Here is a 16337-nt window from a genome sequence, read left to right on the forward strand (position 1 = left end):
AGGTGAAATCTTCTGAACAGATGCGCACAGACAGCAAAACTAATGTTACAGGGGTAATAACCCTTCCCTATGTTATCCAAAAAGCTTAAAAATATTTTTTTTGGCTGGAGCTACACTTGTACCTGTTCCAACTTACAAACAGATTCAATTTAAGAACAAACTTAAGAACAAGCCTACAGTCCCTATCTTGTTTGTGACCTGGGGATGCCTGTATAGCAATGTGATTTTGTAACCATAAAATGTCCGTCCACAAGTGGATTATAAGCAAAATTCAGCAGGAGCTACAGAGTATAAAAGAGAAGAGAGGCACCTCTAAATGTAGCAATATGGTTACATTTAGCAACTCACATGGTTGATGATTAAAACAGGCACATCTAAGTATGCAGTCATCCGGGGTAAAGCTGTCCACATAGACCAGGGATATGCAATTAGCGGACCTCCAGCTGTTGCAAAACTACAAGTCCCATCATGCCTCTGCCTCTGAGTGATATTCTTGTGGCTGTCAGAGTTTTGCTATGCCTCATGGGAATTGTAGTTCTGCAACAGCTGGAGGTCCGCTAATTGCATATCCCTGACATAGACCATCCTCCGTACCAACAGCTCTCACCGCTGTCAGACTGCAATCATGACCGGGAAGACTACTCTGAAAGCGAGGCTTGAACTGCTCGTGGAGCGCAGCGTGGAAGGGACGACTTCGATGGCAGTGCGGAGGATGGTCTATGTGGACAGCTTTAACCCGGATGCCTGCATACTTAGATGTGCCTGTTTTAATCATCAACCATGTGAGTTGCTGAATGTTGTACCTTCATTAAATGTACCCATATTGCTACACTTAGAGGAGCCTCTCCTCTTTTATACTCAGTTGTGACGTGACACTACTTGTATATCAAGACATTGCTTGTATATCAAGTAAAAATTTATTTAAAAATTTAGCTTGTCTTGCAAAACGCTCTCAAACCAAGGTTTAACTGTACTTGAGACCAGCTGAATGAAACAAAGTGGTGTAGTGTAGTGGTTAAGACAGGCAACTGCATCTCATCTTTCTGTGAATATTCTTTAGCTAATCTGTAATTGTATTAGCTAGGGCTGCTTCATCCAGCCAAAGCAGTGTTCAGGCAGGCTGATCACATTGCAGAACTAGTAGCTGCCTCTAGCATTGCTGTTGGCCAGGAAATGTTTATAATGAATAACATCTATGCATTTACATTGTTTAATTTCATTTCTTTTATCAGAGCTTTAACAAAAACTGCTGTTGATCCTGCGTTGAGGAAAGAAGTAGAAGAAAATCAAAAAGTGAGTAATGTGAATCCTATGTGATCAGGGCCGGCGCAACCACCAGGCGGACCAAGCGGCCGCTTGGGGCGGGCAGGTCCGCAGCCTGGGATGGGGCGGAAAAATTACTTATTTTTTATTTTTTTTATACTTTATTGTCCGGAGTTGCCGCCGCCCGGTGTCCCGCTCCGGTGTGCTAATGCGCCGCAGCGCCTGTCAGCTGCTGACTGGATGTGGCCCGGGCCGGGCGCAGCCAGTCCAGTTACTGCCTGGTGATGGATGACGCCGGGTCCGGGCCTGCTGATAGATCCCTCCCCCGGCTCCCACAGCGGCAGAGTTGTTCGGCGGCTCAGGGCTCTAAAGCCGAAGAGCTGGGCCGCCTCCTTCACAGTCACTGGTCGGGACTCGTGAGTGGGTGTGGCCAGCCAAGGGATGATCCCGCCTGTCACTGGGGGACGGAGAACGGAGTGGGCGGCCTCAGGGATGATCGCAGGTCTTTCTGGGCAGAGCAGCAGGTAAAAAAGAATGGTTCTAAAAATGCTGTTTTGTTTTTGATGAAGCCACTGGACTAGGAGAAATTGAGTTGAAAATTGCTCAGTCAGGACAGGAAAACACAGATATCATCTTGATCTTTGTCAACTGTATGACTTATATCTTTAGACTTTTACATAGAAGTAAAAAGTGCTATTAGCTGACAAAGATCAAGATGGTATCTGGTATCTACTGACTGAGCAATTTTCAACTCAATTTCTCCTACTCCTCCGCCCTGCTGTCACCCAGTCCTCTGCCCTGCTGTCACCCAGTCCTCTGCCCTGCTGTCACCCAGTCCTCTGCCCTGCTGTCACCCAGTCCTCTCCTCTGCCCTGCTGTCACCCAGTCCTCTGCCCTGCTGTCACCCAGTCCTCTGCCCTGCTGTCACCCAGTCCTCTGCCCTGCTGTCACCCAGTCCTCTCCTCTGCCCTGCTGTCACCCAGTCCTCTGCCCTGCTGTCACCCAGTCCTCTGCCCTGCTGTCACCCAGTCCTCTCCTCTGCCCTGCTGTCACCCAGTCCTCTGCCCTGCTGTCACCCAGTCCTCTGCCCTGCTGTCACCCAGTCCTCTGCCCTGCTGTCACCCAGTCCTCTCCTCTGCCCTGCTGTCACCCAGTCCTCTCCTCTGCCCTGCTGTCACCCAGTCCTCTGCCATGCTGTCACCCGTCCTCTCCTCTGCCCTGCTGTCACCCAGTCCTCTGCCCTGCTGTCACCCAGTCCTCTCCTCCGCCCTGCTGTCACCCAGTCCTCTTCCCTGCTGTCACCCAGTCCTCTGCCCTGCTGTCACCCAGTCCTCTGCCATGCTGTCACCCGTCCTCTCCTCTGCCCTGCTGTCACCCAGTCCTCTGCCCTGCTGTCACCCAGTCCTCTCCTACGCCCTGCTGTCACCCAGTCCTCTCCTACGCCCTGCTGTCACCCAGTCCTCTGCCCTGCTGTCACCCAGTCCTCTGCCCTGCTGTCACCCAGTCCTCTCCTCTGCCCTGCTGTCATCCAGTCCTCAGCCTTGCTGTCACCCAGTTCTCTGCCCTGCTGTCACCCAGTCCTCCGCCTTGCTGTCACCCACTCCTCCGCCTTGCTGTCACCCACTCCTCTGCCCTGCTGTCACCCACTCCTCCGCCCTGCTGTCACCCAGTCCTCAGCCATGCTGTCACCTAGTCCTCAGCCATGCTGTCACCCAGTCCTCTCCTCTGCCCTGCTGTCAACCAGTCCTCAGCCTTGCTGTCACCCAGTTCTCTGCCCTGCTGTCACCCAGTTCTCTGCCCTGCTGTCACCCAGTCCTCCCCCTTGCTGTCACCCACTCCTCCGCCTTGCTGTCACCCACTCCTCTGCCCTGCTGTCACCCAGTCCTCCGCCATGCTGTCACCCAGTCCTCAGCCATGCTGTCACCTAGTCCTCAGTCATGCTATCACCCAGTCCTCTCCTCTGCCCTGCTGTCACCCAGTCCTCCGCCCTGCTGTCACCCAGTTCTCTGCCCTGCTGTCACCCAGTCCTCCGCCTTGCTGTCACCCACTCCTCCGCCCTGCTGTCACCCACTCCTCCGCCATGCTGTCACCCAGTCCTCTGCCCTGCTGTCACCCAGTCCTCTCCTCCGCCCTGCTGTCACCCAGTCCTCTGCCCTGCTGTCACCCAGTCCTCTCCTCTGCCCTGCTGTCATCCAGTCCTCAGCCTTGCTGTCATCCAGTCCTCAGCCTTGCTGTCACCCAGTCCTCCGCCCTGCTGTCACCCAGTTCTCCGCCTTGCTGTCACCCACTCCTCCGCCTTGCTGTCACCCACTCCTCTGCCCTGCTGTCACCCACTCCTCTGCCCTGCTGTCACCCACTCCTCTGCCCTGCTGTCACCCACTCCTCTGCCCTGCTGTCACCCACTCCTCTGCCCTGCTGTCACCCACTCCTCTGCCCTGCTGTCACCCACTCCTCCGCCCTGCTGTCACCCAGTCCTCAGCCATGCTGTCACCCAGTCCTCTTCTCTGCCCTGCTGTCACCCAGTCCTCAGCCTTGCTGTCACCCAGTCCTCCGCCCTGCTGTCACCCAGTTCTCTGCCCTGCTTTCACCCAGTCCTCCGCCTTGCTGTCACCCACTCCTCTGCCCTGCTGTCACCCAGTCCTCCGCCATGCTGTCACCCAGTCCTCAGCCATGCTGTCACCTAGTCCTCAGCCATGCTGTCACCCAGTCCTCTCCTCTGCCCTGCTGTCACCCAGTCCTCAGCCTTGCTGTCACCCAGTCCTCCGCCCTGCTGTCACCCAGTTCTCTGCCCTGCTGTCACCCAGTCCTCCGCCTTGCTGTCACCCACTCCTCCGCCCTGCTGTCACCCACTCCTCCGCCCTGCTGTCACCCAGTCCTCAGCCATGCTGTTACCCAGTCCTCCGCCATGCTGTCACCCAGTTCTCTGCCCTGCTGTCACCCAGTCCTCCGCCTTGCTGTCACCCACTCCTCCTCCTTGCTGTCACCCACTCCTCTGCCCTGCTGTCACCCACTCCTCCGCCCTGCTGTCACCCAGTACTCAGCCATGCTGTCACCCAGTCCTCAGCCATGCTGTCACCCAGTCCTCTCCTCTGCCCTGCTGTCACCCAGTCCTCTGCCCTGCTGTCACCCAGTCCTCTCCTCTGCCCTGCTGTCACCCACTCCTCCGCCCTGCTGTCACCCAGTACTCAGCCATGCTGTCACCCAGTCCTCAGCCATGCTGTCACCCAGTCCTCTCCTCTGCCCTGCTGTCACCCAGTCCTCAGCCTTGCTGTCACCCAGTCCTCCGCCCTGCTGTCACCCAGTTCTCTGCCCTGCTGTCACCCACTCCTCCGCCCTGCTGTCACCCACTCCTCCGCCCTGCTGTCACCCACTCCTCCGCCCTGCTGTCACCCAGTCCTCAGCCATGCTGTCACCCAGTCCTCAGCCATGCTGTCACCCAGTCCTCTCCTCTGCCCTGCTGTCACCCAGTCCTCAGCCTTGCTGTCACCCAGTCCTCAGCCTTGCTGTCACCCAGTCCTCAGCCATGCTGTCACCCAGTCCTCAGCCATGCTGTCACCCAGTCCTCAGCCATGCTGTCACCCAGTCCTCAGCCATGCTGTCACCCAGTCCTCTCCTCTGCCCTGCTGTCACCCAGTCCTCAGCCTTGCTGTCACCCAGTCCTCCGCCCTGCTGTCACCCAGTTCTCTGCCCTGCTGTCACCCACTCCTCCGCCCTGCTGTCACCCACTCCTCCGCCCTGCTGTCACCCAGTCCTCAGCCATGCTGTCACCCAGTCCTCTGCCCTGCTGTCACCCAGTCCTCTGCCCTGCTGTCACCCAGTCCTCTGCCCTGCTGTCACACAGTCCTCTGCCCTGCTGTCACACAGTCCTCTGCCCTGCTGTCACACAGTCCTCTGCCCTGCTGTCACACAGTCCTCTGCCCTGCTGTCACACAGTCCTCTGCCATGCTGTCACACAGTCCTCTGCCATGCTGTCACACAGTCCTCTGCCATTCTGTCACCCAGCCCTCTGCTGTCATCCTGTCCCCTGCTGTCACCCAGCCCTCTGCTGTCATCCTGTCCCCTGCTGTCACCCAGTTCTCTCTAAAAAAAAAAAAAAAAATTGTTGGCAACTATGCTCGCTGTGTACGGCAGTTCAATGAGGGTCAATAAACATCACAGGGGGTATAGACAGGGCCGGTGCTAGACGTTTGCGCCCTTTCTATACCTTATAGAGATATAGAAATTATATTTTAGCAGTATAGAAGTTTTTTTTTTTTGTTGGGGGGGCGCAAGTAGCTGGTCTCGCCTAGGGCGCAAAAAAGTCTAGCACCGGCCCTGTATGTGATGGAAGTACCTCCAGATAGTGGTCAGGCATGAGGTAGTGCCTGACTGGTTTGTTTCATAGTAGCAACCAATCAGCAATTATTTTTCATTGTTTGGATTACCCTTAACAAGTGGTCTCCGAACGGTGGCCCTTTGCTTGCCTTTGCTGGCCCTTGGACACTTTTCCATCCACTGACACCAACAATGGAGCATAATTCCTGTTGCTGACACCAACAATGGGGCACCCATCGTCTCACTGATATATCACTAAAGTCTAAAGGACAGTAAACTGTTTTGAAAGTTTGGAGACCCCTGCTATATAAAAAAAAAAAAAAAAAAAGGGTCAAATCTGGTTATTGTATTTTGCACATTACCATTGCCTTTGCAATCTCTTATTCTAAACAATTTTACACCTACAAGTAAGCCTAGATTAAGGCTTACCTGTAGGTGCTTGCAATATCTCCGAGACCTACACGGTCTCTGAGATATTTGCAATTTCCCCGAGCGACGCCTTCAACGGCGTATGCACGTTGTGACCTTTCAAGCCGGGAGTGACGTCGCGCAACTCCAGCCAGTCACAGAGCCGGAGTTCGCGGCCCCCGGAAGATGAAGGGTGAAGAATGGATGCTTGCTGCCATGGAGGAAGACAGTGACATTGCGGGCTTCTCCTGCAGGTATGCGATGCATAGTAGCCAATTATGCTTTACCTTTGCAGGGAGACATAGAGGAAGTAAACCCATCAGGGTTTAAAGAAGCAGTGCTGAATAAACATTATTTAAAATATCTTCAACATCATAGGTTTGTCAATTGTCTTGTAAGAATGACCTGTGAAGGGAATGACTATATAAATAACTGCATTGGCCTTATTTTTAAGGGCCTCTTTATTTAGCAGTACCATAGCAGTCCCAGTAGGAAATTCTTTAGGCTTGAGACATGTGCAATGACTGTTCTATAACCATGGATATGTTCTTTATGTTGTACATGTTCTCCTTGGGCTATATTGTGTTAATATTAAAAAATATGTTTTAATTGTAAAAATCATACTGTATAAAGGGACAATTATTTGTATACACACACACACACACACACACACACACATCATTTTTGTGTTTGTTGGTATAATAATGGTTTTGTAAGCATATTATACATAAGATACACTTTTTTTCTTTTTCAGTATTTTAAGAATAACCTAGGCCTACATCCTGGAGACTCTGCTCTGTTTATTAATGGAATGCTTATTGATCTGGACAGCCAAGACATCTTCAGGTATGGGGAGCTTGGAGCTGAATACAAAAATAAAGTGGAACTGAGGAAAAGCTTTTTTTTTTTTTGGATAGAAAAAGGGACAGATATAACGCTAGTCAGTTGTTTTTGCCATCTTTGTCCCATTGGGGAGATTTTCTTTAACTTCCTGTCTCATAGCCAACAAATAAAGCGAGAGGAAGTCCCTCCAAGGTTAGGGAAATCCCTAGTATGTCATCAGAGTCACCAAACCTAGTGTCCCCTATGGAAGATCTCCCCACTATTCCTGTTCTGATGACCACTCATAATTTGGGACTTCCTTTTGAGTTCACTTTATTTTGATTTCACTCTGTGATATCTGTCACCAGGAAAAATTGGTGATTTTTCTTAACTGAGTAATTTTCTGTCTAATTATTGTTTGGGTTCTTCCTGTCCCCTCCTGACCAGGTTATTTAACAGCAGTGCATCTTTCAGACTAGCACCACTCCGAGCTGTTCCTCTGTCGTCTTTGTGGTCAGGTTGCATTGCGCTAAAGAAACCTAATTCAGTAAGAGTGGATAACCTCGAAACTAAAAAATGGTTAGGAAGAATTTCTAATTGTGTGAAGGATTCCCTGGTATTTTTTATGAACTGAAAAACCTTCTTTAAACTCCCATGCATGAATTTTACCTATAGGTAAGCCTGCAATACAGCTTTACCTGTAGGTACTGTAAATATCGAATACACATGCACTGTTTAGGGGATATTTACTGTAGATGCAGCCAGTGACATCACTGGTGCATGCGTTCTGAAGGAACAGCACACCGTGCCGTGTCTTTCAGAGTCCTGTGCTGTAAATGTTGACACTCACGCACATGCTCGGGAGTGGGTGTATTGCGCCTCTGGCCACTCGCACAGCCGGAGTCTGTGAATCCGCAAGAAAGCCTGGGTGAACATGGAAGCATCTTCAGCGGTGACAGCACGCCACTGAAGGGCTTTGTTCTATGGTAAGTTTTGTGCTAGTATGCAATGCATACCAGCACATTATAAAATTGCCTTGCAGGTACAAAAAAAAAAAAAGCCAGCAGTTTACTACCGCTTTGGGATGTACGCATTATTTTACATCTGGCTACATTCAGTGAAATTGCAAGTTTTAATTGCCCATCTGCTTGTTCTCCCCCTGTGTGTAACAAGGAGTGGTCACACTGCCTTGCTTAGATTGGGATCTGAATTTCCTGCTGATTTCTCCTGCAATACCAGCTGCATAAAGTGTATCTTTCCTAAGAGCACTTGGGAATAGGGAAGGTTCTAGAATATATGTCCCACCTCTAGGGGGTAAGTTGCCACCCCCCCCACTTCTTACAACTAAGATCTCGCCATTCTGGTACCTTTGCACAGTGGGGCATTCATGCCCTTCAACCACCCACTCCCAGTGTGACCTTTCTTAATTTCGGTCTCAGACCGAAACACACCATGCTTTCCCAATTCTCAACTCTGCCATCTTTCTTTGAACCAGACTTCAGTGGCAGGGAACAAACATTCCACGACAGCCTGTAGTTCCAAACAAGGTTTGACAATCTTGTGTGTCTTCTGGCTTTAACACATTTTCTTATTCTGGAATAGAGAAACTAGTAGGTGTAGCATCCCCTAGTAAAGTCTTTGTATTAGGTTTGCATTTAGCTTCTAGCTACACAACTTGTGGGTCAGGACCTTAATTGGATTGTTTTAGTTTCTCAGGTGGTTAGCTGTAGCATGCACTCCATAGAAATAAAAGGACAGACACGTTTTTGGGGCAACAAAACAATGGGACTGTAGTGTCCTTGAAAACAGGCAGTGACTACATGGAAAACAAGAAACCTTAAGTTTAGTAGACACGGCAGCTTTTTCCCATTTGGTAAATGTTCTTATTTTTACAATCATGTATTTCAAATTCAATAATCATTCTATATGTAATTTTAATATTTGTTGAATTTGCATCTTCAAACACTATCTCAGATGTTATTTCTCATTTTGTCTACTTATATGACTGATAATATCCTTTTTCATCTTGTCTATTGCACACAGTTTATTTGATGTCCTGCGTAATGAGGCTCGGGTGATGGAGGGTCTCCACCGATTGGGTATAGAAGGTCCAGCATTGCATAATGTCCTCAAACTTAACATCCAGCCATCTAATGCTGACTATGCTGTGGATATTCGAAACCCTGCTATACTGGTAACTTTCACCACTCTTTTTACCTTTCAGTGATCATTGTTCATAAATGTATATGTCATCACAGACTTGCCTAATGCTGAGATGTAAATGTTTGGTGAAATCCTTAGTGTTAAAGTGACTGTTATATTAATTTTGCCTGATTACATGGCCTGTTGTTTAGCATATGACAGCAATAGTTGTTATGGGGGCTGTTGTTGGCTATAGCTAATAAATCATTTAGAATTACCATGTTGTAACCTTGTTTGTGTACTATCTAGAACACTGAAATCCCTGGATTTGCAATTTCTGATTAAATTAATAAATATCTACAAAATGTAATATATGTTGTACCCACATCATTTGATTTAAAAATGTGTGGAGTCCATGGAGAGCTATAGAGGAGAAATATGGTATTAATAATGGGTGCTCTGGCTTATCAAGGTGCATTCCAGCCAAAAAGAAAAACAAGCCCTTGATGGATAAACAGGACACATCGTCCCTGCCCAGGACTTTTACTTTTCATCCAGGCATTGTTGTAGTGCATTATACCATCCCACTGCTGGTCTGTCCTTGTGAAAACACCAGTTGATGAGCCTTGTGAGTGTGCAGATCAGATGGTTCCAGTTCTGCCTGTTGTAGTTGCCTTGTAGTCTTTTACACAGAGTAAGAAAGGGATATTATAAGGGGCAGAATTTCGTAACTACTGGCTAAAGGTCCATCCAGATTTACATATTGAGGCTTCCGAGAATCTTGCTTTTCTGGATTACAAAGTTCGGACCAAAGAAAATTTTGTAGACTTTCTGACTTGTTCTTGGATAACATTTATTGAATGGCCTCTGTAGATTCTGTTCACTGTTATGACTTGGAGCATGTTCCTCTTTGTATTACATTTATGTAAACGTCTGCTTGCATTGTAGTGGGTGAACAATCTGGAGATCGACAGCAGATACAACTCATGGCCATCCAGCGTTCAAGAACTTCTGCGGCCTACCTTTCCTGGAGTCATCCGGCAGATCCGCAAAAACTTCCATAACTTTGTAAGTAGAAACGTTTTTTCATGGTTAGTTTCGATTTTAAGACGGCTTCTAGAACTTTTTACATCAATAAAAGTATGAATAAAATATATAAAATGGACCCATTAGTGGAGTTATCAATAATGTGGCCAAACATTTTAGGGGTGTGCATTGGGGCAACTCCTCTGCCTTACAAATACAGGGCATATAAAAAATCATTGCCCCAAAAAGGGGGGGGGGGGTGACGCCTTTAGGTAAGAGGGAAGTCTCTATATTCCACTTACAGACAAGGATTTCAGGAGGCTTGAACTATGAGTTTGATTTAACCCACTATTATGAATAAACCACTTTGTCCGAGATGTTTATTTTTTTATTTTTATTGTTTTCAAAAAATAAATACAGTATTCAAGGACCGCCCATCACAATACGATGATCCACCCAAAAAAATAAAATAAAACCTAGTAGTACACACAAAAAAAAGTGCATAACATTTGACCATGTGCATGAATATTGGCTGCGAAGCTTGCCAACCTGACCCACACCGCCTTCTCAGAAGAGACACAAACCCCTCCCCACCCATAAGCAACTAAAAGCACAAGGATCCATGTGAAAAACTACTCACACTCTCCAGAGGATACAATTTGTGTGTCCCACCATTCAATATTGTAGAGAGACCACCAAACCCGCCTTGTCAGAGGTGATGAGGTGCATATTAGAAGGTCACATAATACAGAAAAGATAACCTTAATAAAAGGTTAAAACTAGGCTGTTACAGTGAGGGGTGAGGCCATCCAACCGGCCCAGACCTTATCAAATTTGAAAAGCAACCCCCTGTTCAAATATGTGGGTAGGGTAGGGCCCTATTCACTGAAGCCTTCCAGGACTTTAACGATGGAGGATTAGAACTCTTCCAAGACAGAGCTATGCGTTTCCTAGCATTAACAAATTAAAGTAAGATCCTTATTGCTGTAGTGGGGGCCAGATCATTCTCCAGTCCGAGCAGGCGCAGTGCCTTATAGAAGGACTTGGAGATATTTGTCACCACCTGTAGACTCATCAAAACATCCTTCCAGTATTACTGGACAATCCCAGAAGATATGCATACAGTCAGCCCCCTATCAGAACAACGCCAGCAAGAAGAGGTGACCCAACCAAAAATTCTCGCTAGCTTCACCGGGGGTCATGTATATATGATGCAAAAACTTGTAGTGGATCAATTGGTCACGGGCCAAGATTAGTCCGGTAAAGGGTACATCCCAAACATCCTCCCAATACTTTGTGTCCAAATCAGGGACCACTAACTCCCACTTAGCTCTATGCACACTCATAAACCGATCAGTCGCAGGGAAAAGGAATTTATAAATAGTAGACATGGGCTTTTGAAGATCATCCTCCCTTGGTAAGGATTCAAGGGCAGACACTGGGAACGAAGCCCTTACATATTTAAACTGTGTTTGGTATGCGTGTTTTATTTGTATATACCGAAAAAAATGGGTATTTGGCAACTGATGTAGAGATTTCAGTTTATCGAAAGATTTCAGCAGCCCATTTTCCAATCTTTTTAATCCCAAATTTCGTCCAGACCACTGGATCCTCAAATGCAGATTATGATTTCTCCACAAAGAGGCATGAGGCGAGAGTGGGAAGGGACCTCCAAATTCCTACTCTGTCAGAGATTTGAAGTGGTTGTAAAGGTTTGTTTTTTATTTTCTAAATAGGTTCCTAGTGCAAGTGCATTGTTGGTTCACTAACCCTTTCCTTTGATTTACCTTCTAAATGTTTTTTTTTCTTTGTCTGAATTTCTCACTTCCTGTTCCTCCTCAGTAAGCTATTCTGACTGACTTTCCACCGCTCAGATGATGGTGGAAAGCTTACTGAGGAGAAACAGGAAGTAAGAAATTCAGACAAAGAAAAAAACATTTAGAAGGGAAATGGAAGGAAAAGGTAAGTGAAGCAACAATGCACTAGCTTAAAGAAACCTATTTAGAAAATAAAAAACAAACCTTTACAACCCCTTTAACTAATTGGTAAAATACAGATTCTGGTAGAAGAAAGATATGGGGAGACATGCACAACCTGATATTTTCAGATATCCTTTTTTTTTGTCTTTTGTTTCTCCTACAATTGTTACAGGGTATAAGTGTCACATTTGGGCCCGGTTCATACTGGTGCGACATGTGCTTCGACTTTAAAAGCGCATGACAAATCGTGGCTCATTAAATGCAATGGAAGTAACCGTTCTAATAGGGGCAACTTGAGTCACTCCGATTTAAAAAAAAAAGGTTGCTGCACTACTTTTGGTCCAACTTCAGCATGACTTGCATTGATGTCTATTAAAGAAGTCGCTTGCAAGTCGTGTCGCAGTCATGCTGGGATGTCAGCTTGTCGCGGCAGTGTGAACCGGGCCTTAGGCTACATTCACACCAGTGATTTAGGCTGATGCATATGTGTAGCGGTAGAAATCTCCTGATTCCTGCTGCGGCTCTGAGTGGCATGGTACAGCCGCCAGCCTGTTCATTATAATGACAGGTCGCCGGCGGCTGAAGGTTTTCGCGGCTGTCCACACAGTCAGCCATTAGTCTAATTGTTTTTACATTTGAGTACAGTTATATTAAAGGCTGTAAAAAATGTTTAGTTATGTTCATTCTCATCTTTCTTTAGGTCCTCTTTATTGACCCAGTACAAGAATCTACCTCTGAGCTGATCAACATGGCAGAGATGCTCCTGACTAACCATATACCTGTGAGGTAAAGGTGCTAAAAAAAGCCAAATGTACATCGAAAACATGTATGTTGGCACTGTTACCTGACAATTTTTTTTTAAAAGGCTGTATATTCTTAGGAAGGTCACACCACTTGCCAAGGCAATTCTGCCGACTATGTGACATTACCTGCCTCCTGCTTGCTTTGGGACTGTTCTTCTGTTATGACATACTCTCCTCCCTCATGTAAACCAACGATACACAGTGCTGTTGCAAGCTATCTTTATCTTTTAGTATTAAATTGCAATATTAAGACAAATCAAGTTAAGTATATCAAAATAAAACTTTTTTTATCAAATATTTTTAATTAAAAGGTTTTTAGGTTTTACAAAAACACACACATAAACTCAAACGTAAAAGTAAAAAAAAAAGTACAGTTCAATGGACAGCAGCATCATGTTCCTGAACATATATGGTGAGGTAGTCAAAAAGCAGTCTCTGCATAAACAAAACATGTCTATTGCACCATGTTGATTATCCCTGAACTAAAATGACCAAAAATGTATTTAAAATACAGCAGAAAACATTACAGTAAATATTTAAATGACACGTGTTACACCACATCTATAATAATGCCACCGTCCCTATACAAACTAACAGTGTGCCTGCCGACAAGTATATCCATTTCTAATGTCCTGTATACCATCATGGATGTTGCAAATGGCCACGCTTATTTGGGTATGCGAGGACATAGCAAACGACCGCCATATTGAAATATCTGCTAACATTGGAAATTCTGTGAAACCTTTTTTTACGTTTTTTATAGAGCTAGTAAATGGTTAAAGGCCACTTACAAGTGTAGGCAAGCCCTGTAAACGTTGCCAGTCTAAAGTGACATTTCTGATTGCCCATGTCTTGAAATGCTACTACTTCACTGGTCCCCAGCAACTGCAAGTGTGTGTAAATACCTGCTTCTCCCACCGAATGCTGTGGTTCCTCTTTCTGACTCGTACTTCACCACTAGACAAACGAGGGGGTGGGAGAAAGAGTTGCATTGAGGGGACAGATATTTAAACCCACTCGAAAAAGGTTGATTACCTGCAGCATCCTGGGAGCAGTGAAGTGACAGTATTTTAAGGCACAAGCCATTGGAAAGGTAAGCATAGTTGGGCTTCTTTTACAGGGCTGGCCTATTTTTTTTTTTTTTATAAGTGACCTTGTGATAACGGCAAAGGTAAAAAAACAAGAATAGAGCCGCTGACCTTTCAGGAATCCAAGGTACATTTATTTGTGTGATGGACCCCCTACTCAAAATGAGTCTGTCCGCCGTAAATGCTTCCTCTGTCTGGAACCATACCATCCAAGGGCCCCTTAGCTTTTCCATTCACTAGTCGTAGCTCAGTGTAGGGTAAAACATCCGACAGTTTATTAGAACCAGAATACAGAAGTCTTATATACACAGTAAAAGAGGAGGTTCCTACATTCTGCTCATATTACTCTAGCAATACACAGAAACATAAATTAAAATGAGCTCATTAACTAATTCCTTTATACAGCCGATGTGACTCCCTAACTACAATACACATTATCATACATATCAACACAGAACTTCTTCATACAATTGCAGGGTCAATTAGCACAGACAACCATGGGTGAAAGAGAAGCCACACTAGACTCATTTACATTATAACGGACAGACAGGTGGCTGGAGTTGACATCAGCACCTCCTAACGATATGTGTCCTAACAGTATGAATCAGTCAGTCTTTCTAATATGGCATATACAGGGTTCCCAGAGTCTGTGTGTCTTGGGGAGAGATGGACTTGAATCCAAAGTAACACCACCTCAAGGGTCCCCAAGCATACAGCTCACAAAGAGCACCGTCCCCCCCAAATGCCAGGGCCCATGATCAGTAGGTAAGAGGCTAGCATTCAGTCCTCTCCAAAAGCCTCTGTCCCAGGTGAGTCTGTCACAATTTGTATTACCCAAATGTGTTGGACAAAGACTGTTTTGTTTAAATTGCTAAATTTAAAACCTAATAGGGTGGGACTTTAAATGAGGCTATGGCCATCCGGCAAGTAAGCCTCCATCCCCGGCAACATGAAATAGGGAAAATAAGTTGTTGGGACTTTAATTGAAACAGAACACTAGGGCAGAGTGAATCAATCAATATGATAAAAAATATTTATTAATGGAATGCTAGGGCACAATGCAATGTAGGTAAACAGGGTAGATCAATAAATGAGTTACAATGTATAACAGAAGCATGATTGGTAAATCATATAGCATTCTAATAGTAACATAAACAAACATAATAACACATGATGAACAAGAAACCAGCAATGTGACCCAGAATGACATATAACCATGATAACTAGTAAAATACAATTGATGATTTAGACAATATCAAGCCCATAGTAGAAAACATCTTCACTGTGACATGACAGCTGTATTGTATGCTCGACGCGTTTCGTGGAATATCTCCACTCATCAGGAGCAGCTAGGGACTGGGGTAACCTACAGTAAATGATAGTTGATAATGAGAAACTAATTAATGGTAATTAATTAGAAAGGGAAGGGAGTGAACACTACACAGTGATTCCTAACAATCTTACCTATGGGTATTTGGTAAAACAGTATAAGCAGTAGCTTCCCGCGATTTGCCGCTATTGCCAACTGCTGGCAGGATCGTGGTGATTCCGCCCGTGATTCGGAATGCGGAGATGTGAATGAATCCTAAATCTGAAAAAAGACAACAGTTCCCCTTTTGAGGCTCGATTCACACTAATGCGATTTTTGGTGCATTTTGCAGAAATGCAGGGACATTTTTTAACATGGGTTCCTATGGAACATGTTCACATTAATGCATTTTTGGAAAGGTTTTGGGACTTTTTTCCCCGCAAAAAGCAGCGTTTTGCATGTAATAGAATTCAATGGACCCGCATCCAAAATGCAAGTACCGCGATTTTGCCGCGTTTTTACCCCGATTTTTTTAACCTGTTATAGCTGATTGTTAAAGGAAATGTAAAAAAAAAAAAAAATCAACAAAAAACGCAAACCACAAATAGCGGCAAAAATGCGTGTCGAAAAACGCAGCAAGCACCGCAAAAAGCACTGCATAAACGCTCAAAAACAACATGCATAGGTGTGAATCGAGCCTGATTGCACATATTCCAAAGATATTTTTATCTTCTTTGGTATTTGTAAAAAATATCAAATGCTTATTTATTTAAACATACAGTCTGTCAGTTAAATCCATGTAAGAAATGTGTACATTCAATAACATGCAGATATTTATTAGATTTTTAGCTGAAGTTTTGTGCAGCGTTTGAATTTAGTTTACATTTTGACCAGCAGAGGACTCTGTCTTTCAGGATCGGGTTGGTGTTCGTAGTGAATCAAGCTGATGAGGTTGATGGTTTTGAGGACGCAGGTGTTGCTCTGCTAAGGACTTTCAACTATGTGGCTGATGAAGAAGATAATTATCACGCTTTTCAGATCGTTATATCGGTAGGTTGCTGGAAGCATAAAGGGAACATCAATCAGCTTTTCTTTTCTTCTGGAGCAGAAATACAGTCACATTAATGTCGAGTCATTTCAGCTTTATACTTGTCCTCTGCTTAATGCACTTTTAAAAGGGGAG

At 45.6% G+C, this 16337-nt stretch overlaps 1 protein-coding gene across 2 annotated transcripts in view; it reads left to right on the top strand.

Annotated features, from left to right (window-relative positions):
* UGGT1 (UDP-glucose glycoprotein glucosyltransferase 1) overlaps nt 1–16337 on the top strand; it is a 148004-nt gene that overhangs the window by 39818 nt on the left and 91849 nt on the right. For both annotated transcript variants that reach the window (XM_040348685.1, XM_040348686.1), the window contains exons 11-16: nt 1233–1293; nt 6740–6831; nt 8851–9001; nt 9898–10017; nt 12655–12740; nt 16069–16204. In XM_040348685.1, coding sequence (XP_040204619.1) covers nt 1233–1293; nt 6740–6831; nt 8851–9001; nt 9898–10017; nt 12655–12740; nt 16069–16204 — 646 coding nt within the window. The remainder of the gene's footprint in view (nt 1–1232; nt 1294–6739; nt 6832–8850; nt 9002–9897; nt 10018–12654; nt 12741–16068; nt 16205–16337) is intronic.

The sequence above is a fragment of the Rana temporaria genome, chromosome 4 (assembly GCF_905171775.1).
Source record: "Rana temporaria chromosome 4, aRanTem1.1, whole genome shotgun sequence".
Taxonomy (NCBI): Eukaryota; Metazoa; Chordata; class Amphibia; order Anura; family Ranidae; genus Rana; species Rana temporaria.